We start from the raw sequence: 22174 nt of genomic DNA on the forward strand, positions 1-22174 counted from the left end.
CCTAGTTAAGCAAAAAATTAGAGACCCATAGATCCCTTATATTGGAATGGGAGCTTAAGTTGGAAAAGATTTGCTTGGAAACGTTTTTGCGAGCGATGGAGGCGCGTCCTGCGATGAAGCGGGAGAAGCGCTGGGACCTGGTGGATGGGAGAGGGCTACGGAACAGGTGGGCGCTTGGATCCAGGAACTTCTGAGATCTGGACGATTAGAATTTTTATTTAATTAAATGAAAGCTGGAGTTGTCTGCGTAGGTGATGGAAACTAGAATGAGATGCATTTTTGTGCCTGTGCGGACTGTAAAATTTTATATTGACTTTCACTGGAATATAATTTTTGTTTCTGTTCCCCAGTCACCCAGGAGGCAGAGATGCATCGTGGGCTGAGTTCCAGAGAATTTATGGGGTCAGACCCTGGGCTGTGGGGGTGGAAAGCTGAGGTTTGGCTTTAAAAGAACAAAAATTTCTGCTTGTATCGATATAAATTTATTTTCCTTTCTTTATTATTCTAATGCGCGCTTCTTGAGATAAATTACAAATCCAAGTACTGGATTTATTAGAGTTGGTATCTTGTGTTTTGCCTAAGTTATTAATTACTAATATAATATCGTTATTATTATTTTTATTATTATTTTGAGATGGAGTCTCTCTCTGTTTCCCAGGCTGGATTGTAATGGCGCGATCTCGGCTCACGGCAACCTACGCCTCCTGGGTCAAGCGATTTTCCTGCCTCAGCCTCCCGAGTATCTGGGACTGCAGGCGTATGCCACCATGCCTGGCTAATTTTTGCATTTTTAGTAGAGACGGGGTTTCATCGTGTTAGCCAGGCTGGTCTGGGACTCCTGAGCTCATGTGATCCGCCCACCTGGGCCTCACGAAGTGCTGGGGTTATAGGCGTGAGCCACTGCTCCTGGCCTTTAGTTTGTAAAGTCTTTATTCTCAGTTATTCGGAAGACTATTTTTAACATAATATGTGTTTGGCAGTGCTCCTGGACAACTGAATTGATTTCTCTTGGGCCCGGAGAGGAAACTTGCTGACTGGAGGCTCCTCAAGAGAAGAGGAGCCTATATGGTGGTATCTGAGTAAACCAAGCCCTATCCACTGCTTCTTTGAGTCTCTGTTTTCGTAACTGGGAATTACATCTGATAATAGGTGAAGGGTGAAAAAATGAGAGTGTATTTTAGCATAAAAATACATATATATGTTATTTACATATAAACATACACATATAAAAATTCTATTTATTTTACATATAAAATCCATATATGTATTTAAATTTTTTTTTTTTTTTTTTTGAGATGGAGTCTCACCCTGTCGCCAGGCTGTAGTGCAGTGGCACGATCTTGGTCACTGCAACCTCCACCTACTGCAACCTCTGCCTATCGGGTTCAAGCGATTCTCCTGCCTCAGCCTCCCAAATAGTTGGGATTACAGGTGCGCGCCACCACGCCCAGCTAATTTTTTGTTGTCGTTTTGCGTTTTTTTTTTGAGACGGAGGCTCACTCTATTGCCAGGCTGGAGTGCAGTGGCACTCTCTCGACTCACCGCAACCTTTCCCTCCCGGATTCAAGTGATTCTCTTGCCTTAGCCTCCTGAGTAGCTGGGATTACAGGCATGTGCCCCCACACCCGGCTAACTTTGTATTTTTAGTAGAGATGGGGTTTCACCATATTGGTCAGGCTGGTCTCGAATTCCCGACCTCATGATCCACCTGCCTGGCCCTCCCAAAGTTCTGGGATTACAGGCGTGAGCCACTGCGCCTGGCCTTAAGAAATGTTTTTAAAGTGTATGGCACAGTTCTTGGTGGTGGAATATATAAACTGTAGGTTGGAGAGTCTAATTCCCCTAGATGGGGACATAGCCACATGTAAGGCTGTCAGGAGGGAAGTTTGAGGACATCGTGGCTCCCAGTGTAGGAAATATGGGAAAGGCATTTGTCCTTTGATTTTCTGCTGAGAGCTTCAAAATGCACATGCCCCAAGATTATGTCACTTTTTTTTCATGATGAAATGGAATTTATTTCTGGATGTGTATTTTAATGTTCTAATGCTGCAATTTTGGGGGTGAAGAAAATAAAATTCAGAAGTAGAAAATGAAAGTTTTCCTTTCCTGACCCCTCCATACTGGTAAATAATTGAGATGGCCAGGGTTAAAAGTTTAAGGAAATGTGTTCCTAAACTTGAAAAATTTTAAATTTTCACTCTGCTTAATAACTCATACTGGGAAAAATTTTGTACAATAAGTAAATACTGTGGATAGTAATATGTTCCCATTGATTATTCCTTGTTTCATACTAGTTTTGTGTCAACATATCCCTTCATTAGTTTGAGCTGTATCTTTCCAGACCATTTAATATGTATTTAAGGTATAGGATAGTACATATAGTCACAGTGCACTGTTAATTCTGTACTAATATTTTACCTAAACCCCACCAATTGATTTTCTTAATCACAAGTACTTTCTGGGGATATTTTCTAATTTTAAAGAATATGAATGTACCGGACTTTAATAGTTTCCTCATTTTAGACTTTCAATGTTGTTCTATTTATTTATTTATTTTTTGAGACAGAGTCTCGCTCTGTCACCCAGCAGTGACGCCATCTCAGTTCACTGCGACATCCACCTCCTGGGTTCAAGCAATCCTCCTGCCTCAGCTTCTCGAGTAGCTGGGATTACAGGCGTGTGCCACAATGCCTGGCTATTTTTTGTATTTTTAGTAGAGACAGGGTTTCACCATGTTGGCCAGGCTGATCACGAACTTCTGACCTGAAGTGATCTGCCCTCCTTGGCCTCCCAAAGTCCTGGGATTACAAGTGTGAGCCACTGTACCCAGGCCCTATTGCTTCATTTTTAGATATTAGGTAGAATGTACAATTCTATCAGCATACTTCTCGAATTTTGAATGTGTATGTGTTATCCGGATGTCTCTGAAAAGTGGCATTGATGGTTCATAGGCTGTACTAGTTATATCTTTCTGCATAAAAAATTACCCCAAAGCTGAGTGGCTTAAAATTACAATCTTCGGCCAGGCACGGTGGCTCAAGCCTGTAATCCCAGCACTTTGGGAGGCCGAGATGGGAGGATCACGAGGTCAGGAGATTGAGACCATCCTGGCTAACACAGTGAAACCCCGTCTCTACTAAAAAGCACAAAAAAACTAGCTGGGCGAGGTGGCGGGTGCCTGTAGTCCCAGCTACTCGGGAGGCTGAGGCAGGAGAATGGCGGGAACCCAGGAGGCGGAGCTTGCAGTGAGCTGAGATCCGGCCACTGCACTCCAGCCTGGGCGACAGAGCAAGACTCCGTCTCAAAAAAAAAAAAAAAAAAAAATTACAATCTTCTTATAACAACAGATGCTGGTGAGGATGTGGAGAAACAGGAACGCTTTTACACTGTTGGTGGGAGTGTAAATTAGTTCAACCACTGTGGAAGACAGTGTGGCGATTGCTCAAGGATCTAGAACCAGAAACACCATTTGACCCAGCAATTCCATTACTGGATATATACCCAAAGGGTTATAAATCATTCTACTATAAAGACACATGCACACGGATGTTTGTTGCAGCACTGTTTACAATAGCAAAGACTTGGAACCAACCCAAATGCCTATCAATGATAGACTGGATAAAGAAAATGTGGCACCTATACACCGTGGAATACTATGAAGCCGTAAAATACAATATGAGCTCATGTCCTTGCAGGAACATGGTTGAAGCTGGAAAACATCATTCTCAGCAAATTAACACAGGAACAGAAAATCAACCACCACATGTTCTCACTCATGAGTGGGAGTTGAACATGAGAACACATGTACACAGGGAGGAGAACATCACACACAGGGGCCTGTCAGGGGGTGAGGGGAAAGGCGAGGAAGAGTATTAGGACAAATACCTAATGCATGTGGGGCTTAAAACCTGGATGACAGGTTGATGGGTGCAGCAAACCACCGTGGCACATGTATACCTATGTAACAAACCTGCACGTTCTGTACATGTATCCCCAAACTTAAAGGAAAATAATTTTTAAAAACCTACAGTCTTCTCTTATCCTACAGTTTCTGATGGTCACGAAGCTGGGACCAACTTAATAGGGTGGTTCTAGCTCACTGGCTTTGAGGAGGTGGTGGTCACACTGTTGGTCACCCTGCAGTCATCTGAACACTTGACTTTGGGGCCTCAGTTTTCTTCTGAAGATTAGCATTATGGTAAAACAATGGACATCTTAAGGAAGACTACATAATCACCTGCAGAAATAGCATGCTCATGGTCAAAATAACATAAATGTAAGAAAATGAAGAAGTTCATTGAAGTATTTTATTAAAAATACATTTCAAGTATCTAACCAATACATATATACCCACTAATAATTTATTTGTTCTTATATTCTGATGTGTAATCACTAATAATTAAACTAATAGAGTATGATTTCTAAGTTAATTTGCTAATGAGAAATAATTTACAAGGGTAAAAAACTATTTTCCCAGTTAATATTGTCTTCTTATTTAATTTTAAACATGTTGAACCACATTCTCTTATTTGCATGTCTTGTATTTTTTTTTTTTTTTTTTTTTTTTTTGAGACGGAGTCTCGCTGTGTCTCCCAGGCTGGAGTGCAGTGGCGTGATCTCGGCTCACTGCAAGCTCCGCCTCCCGGGTTCACGCCATTCTCCCGCCTCAGCCTCCCAAGTAGCTGAGACTACAGGCGCCCGCCACCACGCCCGGCTAGTTTTTTGTATTTTTAGTAGAGACGGGGTTTCACCATGTTAGCCAGGATGGTCTCGATCTCCTGACCTCGTGATCCACCCGCCTTGGCCTCCCAAAGTGCTGGGATTACAGGCTTGAGCCACCGCGCCCGGCGCATGTCTTGTATTCTAAATAAACCTTTCTCAGGCATGCTGAATATTTAAATTACTATTTATTTTTTGAATTTATTTTTACATTTAGTTCTATTTATTTACTTATTTATTTGGAGACCAGGTTATGAGACTGACTATTTTTTGTATTTTTGGTAGAGACGGGGTTTTACTGTGTTGCCAAAGCTGGTCTCAAACTCCTGGCCTCAAGCAATCCACTCACCTCATCCTCCCAAAGTGCTGGGATGACAGGTGTGAGCCACTGCACCTGGCCTGCTATTTTATATATAAATTCAGAACTTAATTAAAATGTTTTTTTCTTATTAGGAATATAATAGTCACAAAATCTTTTCATAGCTTTTTTTTTTTTTTTTTTTTTTTTTTTAATAAGAAATAATGGAAAACAGTCTTTCCCAAACACTCCAATGGTCTCTTTGGAAATGCTCACTAGAAACTTCTAATAGATTCTAGGCATTAAAAAAGTTTTCCAGAACTATTCTCAGCTTCCCAAGTGTAAGCTGGCATTGACACTACAGGTGAAATCCTAATTGCAGTTTTGTGGGGAGATGAGGTCACAGAATCACAAAGCCACATTTCAGGCTCTGCCTTCCTCCCTCCCACACATGCTTTGACTGTTCAGATCGTCACCCTCAGCTCACAGTCCTGGCAGCAAGAAGGAGTCTGGTATTTTCTACTTTTGACTGAGGGACATAGTCTGTAGCAGGAGTCTGTACATAGGAAATATATCAGGAATCTGGGTAGGTGTGCATGTCTGGAAAAGAAACTCTTTTGGGGTAGAAATTGGTCTGGGACAAAACTAAATAGGAAGAAGGAATAATGCCTGGGGCATGAGCTGAGCTTGTGGAGAGGGACTGGAGGTCTGAAATCCTAAACTGAACCGTGACTACTGCTAATGTAATATAACAAAATTCTCATTGAAGGGGTTTTTGGTGTTTAATCCAAGTGTTATCAAAGTCTGAATTTTAATGTGCTTCAGGATTGTAATTTCAAAATTAATCCACTGTTTAATACGGTGTGCAAAAGTCACAGAGATATTTTAGGAAGTGGTGTAACTATTTCTGTAAAAGCTCTATGCATGGCATAGGTCTCTTCCACAGGAGGCCTACGCGCCGCCGCTTGTGCTGCCGCCATGTCTCTAGTGATCCCTGAAAAGTTCCAGCATATTTTGCGAGTACTCAACACCAACATTGATGGGCGGCGGAAAATAGCCTTTGCCATCACTGCCATTAAGGGTGTGGGCCGAAGATATGCTCATGTGGTGTTGAGGAAAGCAGACATTGACCTCACCAAGACGGCAGGAGAACTCACTGAGGAGGAGGTGGAACGTGTGATCACCATTATGCAGAATCCACGCCAGTACAAGATCCCAGACTGGTTCTTGAACAGACAGAAGGATGTAAAGGATGGAAAATATAGCCAGGTCCTAGCCAATGGTCTGGACAACAAGCTCCGTGAAGACCTGGAGTGACTGAAGAAGATTCGGGCCCATAGAGGGCTGTGCCACTTCTGGGGCCTTCGTGTCCGAGGCCAGCACACCAAGACCACTGGCCGCCGTGGCCTCACCGTGGGTGTGTCCAAGAAGAAATAAGTCTGTAGGCCTTGTCTGTTAATAAATAGTTTATATACCAAAAAAAAAAAAAAAAAAAAAAGCTCTATGCATGGGATAACGAATATGACAGAGCTAATTGAATTATCTAATTCATAGCAAAAACAATGTGACTGAATAGGAATTGCTGAACTATAATTATTTTTCTGTAATACAGGTGTGTCATGCTTAATAGAGGCAGTAAATGTGTGTCTGCTGAGAATGTCTGCGGTCTGTTAATCATGCTGAGACTGTTTTCCTTCCTGAAATTAGGGAAGGTTCTTTAAGAAAAAGTTAACAACATAATAGAGGGTTTCAGATAGCAAACGATTAAGGACTTAATTTTAAATTTTCAATTTTAAAACTAATTATTACATATAATCTCATCAGAAGAAAGCAATTTTAAAGCTCATATGTTTCTTGTTATATTTTCTCTGTTTTATGAACATTTCAACATTATTCCAAAGCTCACTATTCATCTCTCTCTATTTTCTTTTTCTTTTCTTTTTTTTTTTTGAGACGAAGTTTCATTCTGTCACCCACGCTGGAGTGCAGTGGTGTGATCTCGGCTCACTGCAACCTCCGCCTCCCGGGTTCAAGTGATTCTCCTGCCTCAGCCTTCTAAGTAGCTGGGACTACAGGTGCGTGCCACCACACCTGGCTAATTTCTTTTTTTTTTTTTTTTGTATTTTTAGTAGAGATGGGGTTTCACAGTATTAGCTAGGATGGTCTTGATCCTTTGACCTTGTGATCCACCCATCTTGGCCTCCCAGAGTGCTGGGATTACAGGTGTGAGTCACAGCGCCCAGCCTCTTTCTCTTTTCAATGTATTGAATGCACAAGATTTCATACTTTCAAATTCCATTTTGCATATTTATTATATTTTCATAGGTTTCCCAAATCAAATATTAATTCAAGTTTCAGTTCGTTGTTTTAAAATAATAAATATATAGTTACATAATCTTTAAAATGATTAATTTGTTTTCTACCCTAAAATACTTTATCACCTTTTATATTTCATGTCTCGTATTTTAGTGCACAACCTACCTAATTTTGTACATTAATTTCCGTGATGGATGCCATAGTACTTTTAGTCTTTGCAGGCAATGAAATGAGTTTTTCCGCTGGTATCTTAACATCTACCCACATTAAATACATTGGGTCGTATAAAATTATTTAGTGCTTATGATAATTTATTCAGACCTATGAATATTCACTCAGAAGTTATACTGATATGTAGAATAAATACTTTGACAAAAATAGGAAATTATCAAACCAAATTTATAAAGTGAATATGATAAATGTTTATACATATATAGGTGTGTGTCTTTGTATGTGTGTATATATGTATATATACAAATATGTGAATAGATATATAAAGAACACAACTAGGCGACTATTATGGTATAGCGTAATGGTGAACACCAATGTCACCGCAATCAGGCTACTCAGGAGACAGAGGCTGCAGTGAGTCAAGACTGTACCACTGCACCCCAGCCTGGGTGATAGAGTGAGACTCCGTCTCAAAACAAACAAACAAAGGGTGCAGATAGGAGACAACAAGTAAATAGGGATTTGGCAGGTGGGAAAGAAATTGAATGGATTGGCCGGGCACGGTGGCTCAAGCCTGTAATCCCAGCACTTTGGGAGGCCGAGACGGGCGGATCATGAGGTCAGGAGATCAAGACCATCCTGGCTGACACGGTGAAACCCCGTCTCTACTAAAAAATACAAAAAATTAGCCGGGCGCGGTGGCGGGCGCCTGTAGTCCCAGCTACTTGGGAGGCTGAGGCAGGAGAATGGCGTGAACCCGGGAGGCGGAGCTTGCAGTGAGCCGAGATCGCGCCACTGCACTCCAGCCTGGGGCACAGAGCAAGACTCCGTCTCAAAAAAAAAAAAAAAAAAAAAAAAAAGAAATTGAATGGATTTTTGAGATATTCAAAAGGTAGATTGTTCTGGATTAAGCCTTGATAGCAGCTGGCTATATTGGCAAGAAGTAGGTTTCAGTATGGACTTTTTCATTTCCAACTTAAGGAGACAAGTTTTTGGAAGAAACCATCAGCCTTGGAGCAGCAGATGAATACCAATTTGAAGCCAAAATACATGAATTTGTTTTGTTTAATGCAGAACTTTTTTTCTTTTCTTTTTTTTTTTTTTTTAAGACAGAGTCTCGCTGTTACCCAGGCTGGAGTGTAGTGGCGTGATCTCAGCTCACTGAGGCAGGCAACCTCTGCCTCCTGGATTCAAGTGATTCTCCTGCCTCCGCCTCCTGAGTAGCTGGGATTACAGGTGTGTGCCACCATGCCTGGCTAAGTTTTGTATTTTTAGTAGAGTCAGGGTTTCACCATGTTGGCCTGGCTGGTCTCGAACCCCTGACCTCCAGTGATCCGCCCGCCAAGGCCTCCCAAAGTGCTGGGATTACAGGGGTGAGCCACCGTGCCTGGCCTAATGCAGAACATTATATTGATTTTGAAGTCACCAAGGGAGCAAAATGAACACCTTCAAAAGAAATAAAAAGGATATTAATTCAAACATAGGAAATATTTTAATATGATCCTCTGTAAATTATAAATGGTTGTAATTTTTTTAACTAAACATTTCATTTTAGAATAATTTTAGATCTGGAGAAAATTTGCAAGTATAACACAGAGAGTTCTGAAATATCTGTCACCCAGTATCCCTCATGTAAACGTGTTGCCATGAAACATTTGTCAAGTCTACGAAACAAACGTTGGTTCATTCCTCTTAACTGACTTTATTTATATTTCACCCGTTTTAACACAGTCTTTTTTCTCTTTCAGGATCCAGTCCAGGACATCACATTATATATATTTTTATTTATTTATTTTTATGAGACGGAGTTTTGCTCTTGTTGCCCAGACTGGAGTGCAATGGCGCGATCTTGGCTCGCCACAAACTCTGCCTTTCGGGTTCAAGCGATTCTCCTGCCTCAGCCTCCCAAGTAGCTGGGATTATAGGCATGCGCCACCAAGCCCAGCTAATTTTGTATTTTTAGTAGAGATGGGGTTTCTCCATGTGGGTCAGGCTGGTCTCAAACTCCCGACCCCAGGCGATCCACCCACCTCAGCCTCCCAAAGTGCTGGGATTACAGGCGTGAGCCACCACACCTGGCCAGACGTCACATTATGTTTAGTCATCTTGCCTGCCCACCCTGTTTTGCTCTGTGGTTTTGTTTTTCATGATCTTGATACATTTGAAGAGCACTGTTTTACTTTTAGAATGTCATGAAAATTGAATTTGTCTTTTGTTTTTCTCGTGGGTAGACTAGTTTCATGGGTTTTGGGGAAGAAGACCACACTCATCACATCATATGCTGTCAGCAGTCTGAGGCAATTTGGATGAGTTATCTCTGGTGATGTTAATCTTGATCAGTTAAGATGGTGTTTGTCAAGTTTCTTCACTATATGGTTACTGTGTTTTCCTTTCCACAATCTAATCTTTGGAAGGGAGTGTCTAAGCCCATTACACATTTAAAGTGAGTATGTGTATTTGTGTGCAAGGGATATTGAATTAACCTTCATCTGCTGGGAGGTGTCCACAGATTATTTGCCATCCTTCTGTAAGGAAGATATGTCTTTTCTCCTTCATTTATTTGTTTATTCAATTGTTTATTCATATCAACATGAACTCACTGATATTTATATTTTGTTTTATAATTCATTGCTAAGGAATTAATTTTGTTACTTGTTTTTGCAGCTTTGGTCAGGTGTGGAATAATAAAAAATATATATCTGGTCTTCATCCTGGTTCCTGTTACAGAGCTTCAAAATCTTTTTTTTTTTTTTTTTTGAGATGCAGTTTTGCTCTGTCACCCAGGCTGGAGTGCCTGGCATGATCTCGGCTCACTGCAACCTCCACCTCCTGGGTTCAAGCAATTCCCCTGCCTCAGCCTCCCAAGTAGCTGGGATTACAGGTGCATGGCACCACGCCTGTCTAATGTTTGTATCTTTAGTAGAGACGGGGTTTCACCATGTTAGCCAGCCTGGTCTTAAACTCTGGACCTCCAGTGATCTGCCTGCCACAGCCTCCTGAAGTGCTGGGATTACAAGTGTGAGCCACCGTGACTGGCCCAGAGCTTCATAATCTTTTTGAATTTCCTGAATGGTGAATGCCTTTGTCATACTCATGAGGTGACTCGTGGCACAGGTCCCTACATAGCTTTAAAATGAGGACTGGTCACCAGAAAGACCAACTATGTAATTAGAAGTAAGACCTTTCAGTCACCAGATCACTGGGAAGGGAAGAGGCTAGAGATTGAGTTCAAGCTCATGGCCATTGAATTAATCAACCATGCCTAGGTAATTACACCCTGATAAAAAATTCAGACATGAAGGCTTGGGGGAGCTTTCTGGCATGGGAAACATGTCAATGGACTGAGAAATTGGTACCTGCTGATTTGATAGGGACAGGAACTCTTACACTTGGGCCCTTCTAGACCTTACTTCATGTATCTTTTCATCTGGCTCCTTGTTGATAGCTTTTATAATAAAATGGTAGTTGTTAGTATTGCATTCTCCTGTGTTCTGTGAGTCATTCTAGCAAATTATTGAACTAAAAGACCTGTGGGAAGCCCCAGGTTTGTCTTTGACTTAGCAGGGCTGCATTTGGCTTGGGGCTGCCTGAGACTTTTAGCTGACATCTGAAGTGGGGCAGTCAGTCCTGTGAAGGACTTTGCCCTATTAACAGAGAAAAATACCAGCTGAGGCAACAAAGGGAGACCCCATATCTACAAAAAAAAAAAAATGAATAAATTAGCCAGGCACTGTGTGCACACCTGTGGTCGCAACTACTTAGGAGGCTGGGGAAGGAGGATCCCTTGAGTCCAGAGGTAGAGGCTGCAGTGAACTACGGTCATGCCACTGCACTCCAGCCTGGGCAACAGAGCAAGACCCTGTCTCAAAAAGAGAAAGAGGCCGGGCACGGTGGCTCAAGCCTGTAATCCCAGCACTTTGGGAGGCTGAGACGGGCGGATCACGAGGTCGGGAGATCGAGACCATCCTGGCTAACACGGTGAAACCCCATCTCTACTAAAAAAATACAAAAAACTAGCCGGGCGAGGTGGTGGGCGCCTGTAGTCCCAGCTGCTCGGGAGGCTGAGGCAGGAGAATGGCGTGAACCCGGGAGGCGGAGCTTGCAGTGAGCTGAGATCCGGCCACTGCACTCCAGCCTGGGCAACAGAGCGAAACTCCGTCTCAAAAAAAAAAAAAAAGAGAAAGAAAGAAAGAAAGAATGAAAGAAAGAAAGAGAGAGGGGGCTGGGGAGGGAGGGAGGGAGAAAGAGAGAAAGAGAGAAAGAGAAGAGAAAAGAAAAGAACAAACTCTGTAAAACATTTTAAAAAGGTTTATTCTGAGCCAGTATGAGTGATCATGGCCCAGAGCAACACAATCTCAGGAGGTCCTGAGAAAGTACGCCTTTCAGGTTCAGATTATAGTTTGGTTTTACATATTTCAGGGAGACAAGAATTGTAGGTAACAATCATTAATACACGAATGGTATATATAGGTTCAGTCTGAAAAGGTGGACATCTCAAAGTGAGGCTTACAAGTCATAGACGGGTTTTAGGGATTCTTCAGGTGGCAATTGGTTGAAAAGTTAAGCTTTTTCTAGGTGCTCCAAAGACTTGAAGTCAGTATTAGGAATGGTTAAGTTAAGGTAAGGGGATCTGCTACCTTCCGTGTGATTTTCTACCGGTGTCAGGTTGGAAAGTAAGCCACATTATACTGGGTTAATTTTTAAAAGCATGTTTAATGACATTTTATGGTTTGCAGGGCATGACTTAACCTTTGCCTGGCATGGCCTTAGGTCTTGTTTATAATTTGGTATCTTATCACCACAAAGAGTCCATTCTCTCAGTCTTATGATATTTTTTTTTTTTAAAAAAAAAAAAAAAAGATGGAGTCTTACTCTGTCATCAGGGCTGGAGTGTAGTGGTGTGATCTGAGCTCACTACAACCTCTGCCCCTTGGGTTGAAGCAATTCTCCTGCCTCAGCCTCCTAAGTGGCTGGGATTACAGGTGTGCGCCACCATGCCCAGCTAATTTTTTTTGTATTTTTAGTAGAGACAGGGTTTCACCATGTTGATCAGGCTGGTCTCAAACTCCTGACCTCAAGTGATCCACCTGCCTTGACCTCCCAAAGTGCTGGGATTACAGGTATGAGCCGCTGCGCCTGGCCATGATCTCTGTTTTAATATCAGTGCCGGTCAGTTGTGCCTAAACTCCAAAAGGGAGGGAGTATAAGGAGGTCCATTCAACCTCCCTTCCCAGGATGGCCGTTCAACCTCTCTTCCCATCATGTCTGGGAATTCAGATTTTAACATTTTTCTGGGTTCCCCTTGGCCAAGAGGGAGTCTGCTCAGTCTGTTGGGGGATTAAGAATTTTATTTTTAGTTTACAGCCCTTCACTTGTGAAGTCCTTGTTAACACCCGGTAGTGTCATAACTGAATTAATTGCAAAGAACCAGGGACAGAATGCAGGCACCCTTTTAGGTCGGCTCTGTTTTTGGAGCACTTCCTTACTCTTGCTTTTTGCCACTACACGATCTCCCAGGCTCATCTTGAATTTTCCCTACCCGTGCCTTGGACTCAGCAGCTTCTCCAAGGAGCCTTTTATTAGAGAATGACATCAGAAATCAAGATGTGGGTGCTGGGTGTTCCCATTGCTGCTGGGGTATCATTGCTAATTGGCCTTCTCAGCAGGCAGACCTAGGAAATATGTTTACACACATGTTAATAATTTTTCTGTATTTATCTAACCACGTACTTTTTTTCTCCTGGGTAGACTGGTCCAGGGGTTATGGGCTTTAACTTTCTATAGCTAAATATGTGTTCATACTATTGTCCTTGACTCTAATCTAATGCCAAAGAGATCAGTCTAACTTTTCCCTGTTGCTTCTCTGTACCTGTTTCTATTTATCAAGTATTACGGTGGGGAAGAAAAATAAATCTTGGGACCCCAAACTCACTAAGCCAAAGGGAAAGGAAACGTCAGGCTGGGAACGGCATCAGGCAAACCTGCCTCCCAATTTTTCCTAAATAAGATAGCTACAAAGATTGTTTAAAAAGTGGTGGCCAGGAGCGGTGGCTCACGCCTGTAATCTCGGCCCTTTGGGAGATCGAGGCAAGCAGATCACGAGGTCAGGAGATCGAGACCATCCTGGCTAACACGGTGAAACCCCGTCTCTACTAAAAATACAAAAAATTAGCCCGGTGTGGTGGCGGGCGCCTGTAGTCCCAGCTACTCAGGAGGCTGAGGCAGGAGAATGGCGTGAACCGGGGAGGTGGAGCTTGCGTTGAGCCAAGATCGTGCCACTGCACTCCAGCCTGGGCGACAGTGTGAGACTGTGTCTCAAAAAGCAAAATAAAATAAAATAAAATAAAAAGTGCTACATAACCCCCCTCACAATTTACTCACAGGGAAATTCCTTGTGGACCCCCAAACCTTTACCCTAAAACAATTCTGTTGAATCTCACCCAGACAATGTAAATTGATAGCTTATCTTCACAGGTACGGGACAAAGAGCAGAGCTCAAAGTCATCCCTCTGTACTTCTTTGTAACTCTTGTTGGACAAGGAGAATTTAAAAGTGCCTTGAGAAAACACATTTTTCCTTTTTGCTTTTGAAAATTCACTTTGTGGGATAAAAATCTTCACAGGGGATCATAAATTTCCTGGTTTGCTAGGCAATACGAGCAGTAACTAATATTTATCTGACATGACATATATTTGCATTACCCCTATCCCCAAGCTGAGATCTGTTGTTAGGCAAATACCCAAAGCCACTCCCTCTTTATCCTTCTCACTGATCCATGATTTCTATCCCTTCCCTGTATCAGGGATGAAGACGGGTAAGGGAGCTGTTATGCTCATGTGGAACTAATTCAACAGCATCACTATTTTCTTCTTTGGACAGATGTTTAGTACTACAACTTTGGTGAGAATTGTGGGGTTTCATGATATATTAGTAGTCCTCCAGTGTTTTGTTTTTTGTACATTCTAATGAGTTTTGTAAAACTCTGTAATCTCCTTTCAAATGGAATCTAAAATTTTAAGTTAAAGGTTAAATTTAATCAAAAGAGAATTCCAAAAGGTACAACCCTCAGACTATCTTAAATGTTTAAACATAAAAATAAAAATGCTGCATCACCACAACCACATCTATGTGGTTCGTTTATAGCATTACAGCATAATCTCCAAAGCTGGAAATGACCGGACAATGTCCAGCAATGGATAGATGAATAAACAAGCCGTGGCACATTCATAGAATGGACAACATTCAGCAATAAACATGAATGAACGCGTGAAATGCACAACCTCATGGTTGAATATCAAAGGCATTCAACTGGCTGAAAGAACTCAGTTTCAAAATGTTATGTATTCACACCCATGTTCATAGCTGCCTTATTCACAATACCCTAAATCTGGAGGCAACCCAAATGTTCATTGATGGATGAATGGATAAACCTAATGTTGTATTATATGTACAATGGAATATTGTCAGCCTTAACAAGGAAGTAACTTCTAGGCCAGGCGTGGTGGCTCATGCCTGTAATCCCAGCACTTTGGGAGACTGAGGTGGGCAGATCACCTGAGGTCAGGAGTTTGAGACCTGCCTGGCCAACATGGTGAAACCTTATCTCTACTAAAAATAAAAAAATTAACCAGGTTTGGTGGCACATGCCTGTAATCCCAGCTACTTGGGAGGCTGAGGCACAAGAATTGTTTGAACCCGGGAGGCAGAGGTTGCAGTGAGCTGAGATCACACCATTGCACTCCAGCCTGGACAACAGAGCAAGACTCTGTCTCAAAAAAAAAAAAAAAGGTAAAAAAAGGAAGGAGGTTCCCACACACCATGCTACAACATCCTTAAACCTTGAGGACAGTATGCTAACTGAAATAAGCCATCACAAGAAGACAAGTATTGCATGATTCTACTTACATGAGGTGTCCAAAACAGGCAGGTTCATAGGTGCACAAAATAGAAGGCTGGTGACCAGGGGCTGAGAGAGAGGGAATTGTTTAATGGGTAGAAGAGTTTCAGTTTTGCAAGATAAAAACTTCTAGGGATCTGTTGCACAACAATGTAAATATATTTATTAACAAACTATTAAAAATGGTTAAGATGGTAAATTTTATGTTTTTTAACCACAATTAAATGACTTATGTACCATATAATTTCATTTATATGACAGTCTGAAAAAGATGAAGATATAGGGACAGGAATCCAATCCCAGGTTCCCATAGTGTGTAGGGTGAAACATTTATTTCAAAGAATCAGGAGAGAATCTTTGGAGTAATGGAAAATCTCTATACTCACGTTGTGGTGGTATATATTTGTCAAAACTTAAAGAGTGGAACATCTAAAAAGCGTGAATGTTAATTTATGTATACTATACATCAATAAAACATACTTGGTGGTGAGAGGGAGGCTGCAGGGGAGATGAAGGAGGAGAGAGGAACTAGATGGAGGCTGGTGTGATGGAAGGCACTGGGGAAGATTGGAGGTCACTAATTCATTCTCCATTCATCATCTCTCTCATTTACAGTGGACTCACTGAGTCATGGATAGACTCTAGTTTCAGTTCATGAAGAGCAGATTATGATTCTGTAAAACACCCCCGAGAACACTTAAAAGTTAACATGCCATAGAGGGCCACAGGGAATATCTGGGATGTGCAACATGCCACAGCATTTTCTCTTCCCCTTTGGGACACCAGGTACAGAATGTGACTGCAGTGGGTCCGGCAAGAGAGGCTGTTTCCTGGCACCTGGTGCTCGGTGATAGAAAGAGTTGTCAGAAGGCCCCTTCCTGGCTCTGTGGATGTCTTGAGTTTATTTTGTGTCCCAAGTTCAAAAGGATGAGCTCCTTTTATTTATTGTGGTATTCCCAAAATATAGCACACGCATATTAATAGCATATTATTCATATGCCATTAAAATATAGCATATTAAGAAAATAAAATACAGAATTCAACATTTGAGCACTCTTTCCTTTTGCTTTTCTTTCACTGGAAACCATCGCAAGAGGTAAAGAGTGGTAATCATTTTGTTGCTACATTGATAATATTTTTTCAATAATATTTTATCATCAAGAAAATGCACTAGGCCGGGCGCGGTGGCTCAAGCCTGTAATCCCAGCACTTTGGGAGGCCGAGACGGGTGGATCACGAGGTCAGGAGATCGAGACCATCCTGGCGAACACCGTGAAACCCCGTCTCTACTAAAAAATACAAAAAACTAGCCGGGCGAGGTGGCAGGCGCCTGTAGTCCCAGCTACTCGGGAGGCTGAGGCAGGAGAATGGCGTGAACCCTGGAGGCGGAGCTTGCAGTGAGCTGAGATCCGGCCACTGCACTCCAGCCCGGGCTACAGAGCGAGACTCCGTCTCAAAAAAAAAAAAAAAAAAGAAAAAAGAAAATGCACTGGTTGGTTCTCCAATCCCTGATGTTATCGTGTGATTAAGTTCCACGTAGGCAAAAGAGACTTTGTGGGTGTAATTAACAATCAGCTGAAATGAATTCGGGAGATTATCCTGGATGATCCAGGCGAGTCTAACGTAATCAGGTGAGCTCTTAAAGCAGACAAAGAAGTTAGAGACACCAGGGAAGAGGAAGTCATGGCTTGGAGGGAAGAGGGGGATTTCACAGGCTGCTGCTGGCGCTGAAGAGGATAGGCAGGTGGAAATCATGAGACGAAAAGGGGATTTGTCAGCCACCTAAATGATCGTGGAAGCAGATTCTCTCCCAAGCTTGCAGAGAAAAGCCCAGGCAGCTGATCCCGAGATTCGCACCTTGTGAGACCGTGAGCGGAGGACACAGCCAAGCACTGTGGGCTTCTGACCTATGGGGAGAAAATAAACAGGTGCTGTTGTAAGGCACTGAGTTCATGTAATGGTGGAGTCATGGGAAACTGATAAGTACTGTAAGGCACTGAGTTCATGTAATGGTGGAGTCATGGGAAACTGATAAGTACTGTAAGGCACTGAGTTCATGTAATGGTGGAGTCATGGGAAACTGATAAGTACAGGATCAAATTTAATGACAAATTGTTTAAACAGTTAAATAAAATAAGCTATAAATAACCCCAGCGAAGACACAAGGCTGATCCCAGGCATAACAATTGTTATCAGTTTGAGATGTATCCTCCTTTATACATTGATATCTCTATAAATACATGTCTATATATCTCTATATATAGATACATGTATGAAGATCTTATATATAGACAGATATAGATCTGTATCTTCATATCTATATCTAAATGTAGAGTTATAGAGACATAGATCTATATAGGTAGACATAGATACAAATACAGATAAATATGTAGACACACATATGTTTGTATAGATGGACATACACGTACGTCTATTTGTATACATACATACACATATACATTATTATTATTATTATTATTTTGAGACAGAGTCTTGCTCTGTTGCCCGGGCTGGAGTGCAGTGTGGAGATCTCAGCTCACTGCAAGCTCCGCCTCCCGCGTTCACGCCATTCTCCTGCCTCAGCCTCCCCAGTAGCTGGGACTACAGGCGCCCGCCACCACGCCTGGCTTATTTTTTGTTTTTAGTAGAGGCGGGGTTTCACCGTGTTAGCCAGGATGGTCTGGATCTCCTGACCTCGTGATCCACCCGTCTCGACCTCCCAAAGTGTTGGGATTACAGGCGTGAGCCACCGCGCCCGGCACACGTATACATTATTAAGGCATTTTGTCTTCCCTCAAAACTCATATAAATCTGTTCATGTTGGACTTGTTGGTATTGCTTCACCCAGTCAGTGATGAGTGTGGAAGATGTTTTTATACCTCCTTCTCGGAAACACTGCATCCTATTTCCTGGTGCGTATGAATGAAGCATGTTACTGAATCGCTCCTGTTTACCCGGTACAGAGTCGCATGTGCTTGTCTGTCTCCTGCTGTGAAACGCACCAGGGAGTGTAGGTGGCTGAACACGCTGATGTGCGAACTTGCCGATTATTGGGTGGCTCTGACACATGTATTCCTGCTCCACCGTGATTGCACGTTATTTCTATAGTTGGATAATTGCTAAATTGCCTTCGCCAACGACTGTAAAACCTAGTATCCCAACTAATGTGCGGCGCGGTTCTCCCGCCTTTCATTTTTTGATCTCTTTGCTCTTTCAGCGCATCAACTCGGGCATTGCGGGACCTGAGGAATCTGGGAAGCTCAGATTGGGGGGATGAGAGAGACGAGTTAACAACATGAGTTCTGTCTTTAACGGCGCTTCTCGCGCACACCCGCACATGAGTGGAAGACACAGGCCCAGACCTGCAGCCCTTAGGCCAACACTTCCCACAGCGCATGCGCTGCACGAGGTCCCGCCCAAAATCGCCCTGTCTGTAACCTACATGCATATACAAAAAAATGCTGTTCTAGAAATGCAGATAGCGCTGAAAGCACACTCATTCATTTTCCAATGTGCTTCTCCAGCCCGAGGAACAGAAGTGCTGACGAAATAGTCAATGCATGACTTTGGAGTCAAGAAATTTTTTAAAATAAGGGTTTCGAATTGGAATGAAAAAGACAAAGTTTTTTAACATTTACTGCACACTGGATTATCACTCTAAATGCGTTTCACACATGAATGCATAAAATCACAAAACATTATCGACATCTATCTGCTTTTCCAGTAAGCCCACCACTTGGAATAAATGTTTTTTAAAACAGTAGTTTTTAAAAACTCAGGAATGAACATCAGAGGTAAAGAAAGGGGGTTCCGGCCGGGCGCGGTGGCTCAAGCCTGTAATCCCAGCACTTTGGGAGGCCGAGACGGGCGGATCACGAGGTCAGGAGATCGAGACCATCCTGGCTAACCCGGTGAAACCCCGTCTCTACCAAAAAATACAAAAAACTAGCTGGGCGAGGTGGCGGGCACCTGTAGTCCCAGTTACTCGGGAGGCTGAGGCAGGAGAATGGCCTGAACCCGGGAGACGGAGCTTGCAGTGAGCCGAGATCTCCACACTGCCCTCCAGCCTGGGCGACAGAGCGAGACTCTGTCTCAAAAAAAAAAAAAAAGAAAAGAAAAAAGAAAGGGGGTTCCAGTTCTAAAAACGTGCTGGTGTTGAGTTCGCAGCCGTGGCTGCACTGCCTCCAGCTCTGGGAATTCCAGCCCAAGGAGAAGACGGGTAAACAAGGATTCCAACCATGGTCGTGCACCCCCCCACCCGCAGGAAATCGACAGGGTGCAAATCCACGCTGGGAAGCAGCCAGGAAGCCGCAGCTACCAACGCCCGGCAGGAGCGCTCTCTCCCGGAGCGGGAAGGAACCTCCTGGTCCCCGCAGGACTGCGCTCTCCGTGAAATGGGACTTGGTTAGAAATCCACTGAACTCGCCTGGCGCGGTGGCTCACGCCTGTAATCCCAGCACTTTAGGAGGCCGAGGCGGGCGGATCACGAGGTCAGGAGATCCGAGACCATCCTGGCTAACACAGTGAAACCCCGTCTCTACTAAATATACAAAAAAATTAGCCGGGCGTGGTGGCGGGTGCCTGTAGTCCCAGCTATTTGGGAGGCTGAGGCAGGAGAATGGCGTGAACCCGGGAGGAGGAGCTTGCAGTGAGCCGAGATCGCGCCACTGCTCTCCAGCCTGGGCGACAGAGCGAGACTCCGTCTCAAAAGAAGAAAGAGAGAGAGAGAGAGAGAGAGAGAGAGAGAGAGAGGAAAGAAAGAAAAAAAGAAAGAAAGAAAGGAAGAAGAGAGAGAGAAAAGAAAGAAGGAAAGAGAAAGAAAGAAAGAAAGAAAGAAAGAAAGAAAGAAAGAAAGAAAGAAAGAAAGAAAGAAAGAAAAAGAAAGAAAAGAAAAGAAAGAAATCCACTGAACTCCTCATTTGCAAACTTCCCTTCCAGCGCCTGTGCAAGAAATTGCTGGGGACATCTAAGCAGACACGCCCTTCCAGAGCAGAGCTGACGGTGCTTTGCAGGCGGTAAGCGCAGAGGATCTGGGTGAGGCTTTTGAAGTCACTGACCCCGTGCAGTCCACGCCCACGTGGCTCAGTCCTGCCACGAGACGCCCCCAGCGCGCCCAGGCTGGAGAGCGCACCTAGGAACCCACTGTGTTGTGCTCCATGGCACTGCAGGATGGCTATCGCTAACAATAACGTAAGGTTTCCAGTAGCTAGAGGGAGGAGAGTGAATGTCCCCAACACACAGACATGAAGCAGGCTTGACATGATGGACATGCTAATCGCCCTAATCTGATCATTACGCTAAACCTATTCTAAGGTCGCCACCTACCCTGTGAGTATGCACAAGAACTATTTGTCAATTAAAAATAAATTAAATATACACATAAGTAGTAGACACCTTGGAAACCTATTTGAATCTATTAAATATTTGCAATAAAAAACAATCCACTATAATTGGAAATATCTTTGCCTGCAAAAACACTTTTATCCGGTAATTGATAATGCTGAACATGAGATTTTATTTTTGCATGGGGTCCGACAATATGTAGTATATGATTGTGGGAGGAAGAACTGGGTAAAGAAATCAATAATATTTTATCGTTGAAAAGAATGCATGAGTATGCACTATTACTATTTGTCAATTTAAAAATAAATTAACTAAATATAAATAGTAGGCACCCCAAAACTTTTTGAATCTATTACACATTTGCAATAAAAAGAATGCAGTATGATTGGAAACATCGCTTTCTAAGAAAAAATCTCTTTTTTCCATCATTGAAAGTACTTAACCTAAGATTTTATTTTTGCATGGGGTCAAAAAGAACATAGTATACACTTGAGGGTGGAGGAATTGGGTAGAGAAATAAGCTACAGGTAGTTTTTTCTTTTAAAAGGGTATGTGACTTTTTAAAACGTAAACTTAATTGACAAATAACAATTGTACATATTTATGGAGTACATTGTGATGCTTTGATAGATGTATATGTTGTGGAATTGTGAGGTCAATCAGTTTCACATATCCATTATTGACATAATTGTCACTTTTTTGTCAAGAACATTTGAAATTCACTCTCTTATTAATTGTGTAGGTTTATAGTATGCCTTATTACGAACTACGGTCATCATCTGGTGCCACAGATCTTAAAAAATTATTCCTCTTTTCTCACTGTGCATGAATTTTTAAGATAAACACAGGGGAGGTAAAAGGATTAATGCAAGAAAAGACGTTTCAGGGAAGAAGTTTTAGCAGTTCTGCTTCATAAAAGTGGTAATTTAACCTGTTTCAGTTTTCTGGATGATATGAGCCTTTGGATTTTTTGAAAGCAAGTGAATTTCTTATTGATGGCAAACAAACAAACAAACAAAACCATGATGTTTTCAGAGAAAGAGAGAACACAGCAATTAACCCAGGACAGGACATTTACTGGAGAACATGCCATTCCTATCTCCTCATCCTTCTCTTGCTCTTCCTCATTCCCAGAGCATCTTCCTCAGATGAGATTATCTTGGAAAATCCCATGTGAATTTTGAGAATATATCTTTTAACTTCATATTCCTTTCCCCACACCACCACTGCACCCACGGGCAGAAGGACCTTGAAATGTAGAAAGGGCGACCTCTTCTTCTGTCCTTTGTCACAGGAGAGGTTCAGGAAGCCTGTGGGTGAGAAACCCACCCGAATAGGACAGAGAGACCCACACCCTGATATCTCTGTGAGAATTCTTGGGAACACTCCTTTATTAGGCCCTTCCTTGCATTGCTATAGAGAAATACCTG

At 42.6% G+C, this 22174-nt stretch overlaps 2 protein-coding genes across 7 annotated transcripts in view; both read left to right on the plus strand.

The window, feature by feature from the left end:
• Nucleotides 1-22174, plus strand: part of LOC126943010 (zinc finger protein 845) — a 223377-nt gene that overhangs the window by 54531 nt on the left and 146672 nt on the right. The gene's annotated exons all lie outside the window — the stretch shown is intronic.
• On the plus strand, nucleotides 5951-6510 carry LOC126943073 (40S ribosomal protein S18-like). The gene has a single exon (XM_050771427.1). The coding sequence runs from the start codon at nucleotides 5996-5998 to the stop codon at nucleotides 6332-6334; it is 339 nt and encodes a 112-aa protein (XP_050627384.1). The 5' UTR covers nucleotides 5951-5995; the 3' UTR covers nucleotides 6335-6510.

Source organism: Macaca thibetana, chromosome 19, assembly GCF_024542745.1.
Source record: "Macaca thibetana thibetana isolate TM-01 chromosome 19, ASM2454274v1, whole genome shotgun sequence".
NCBI classification, from domain to species: domain Eukaryota; kingdom Metazoa; phylum Chordata; class Mammalia; order Primates; family Cercopithecidae; genus Macaca; species Macaca thibetana.

Bases quoted from the DNA above. Each gene is read 5' to 3' on its own strand.
- LOC126943073 (XM_050771427.1), top strand. From the start codon at position 5,996: ATGTCTCTAGTGATCCCTGAAAAGTTCCAGCATATTTTGCGAGTACTC.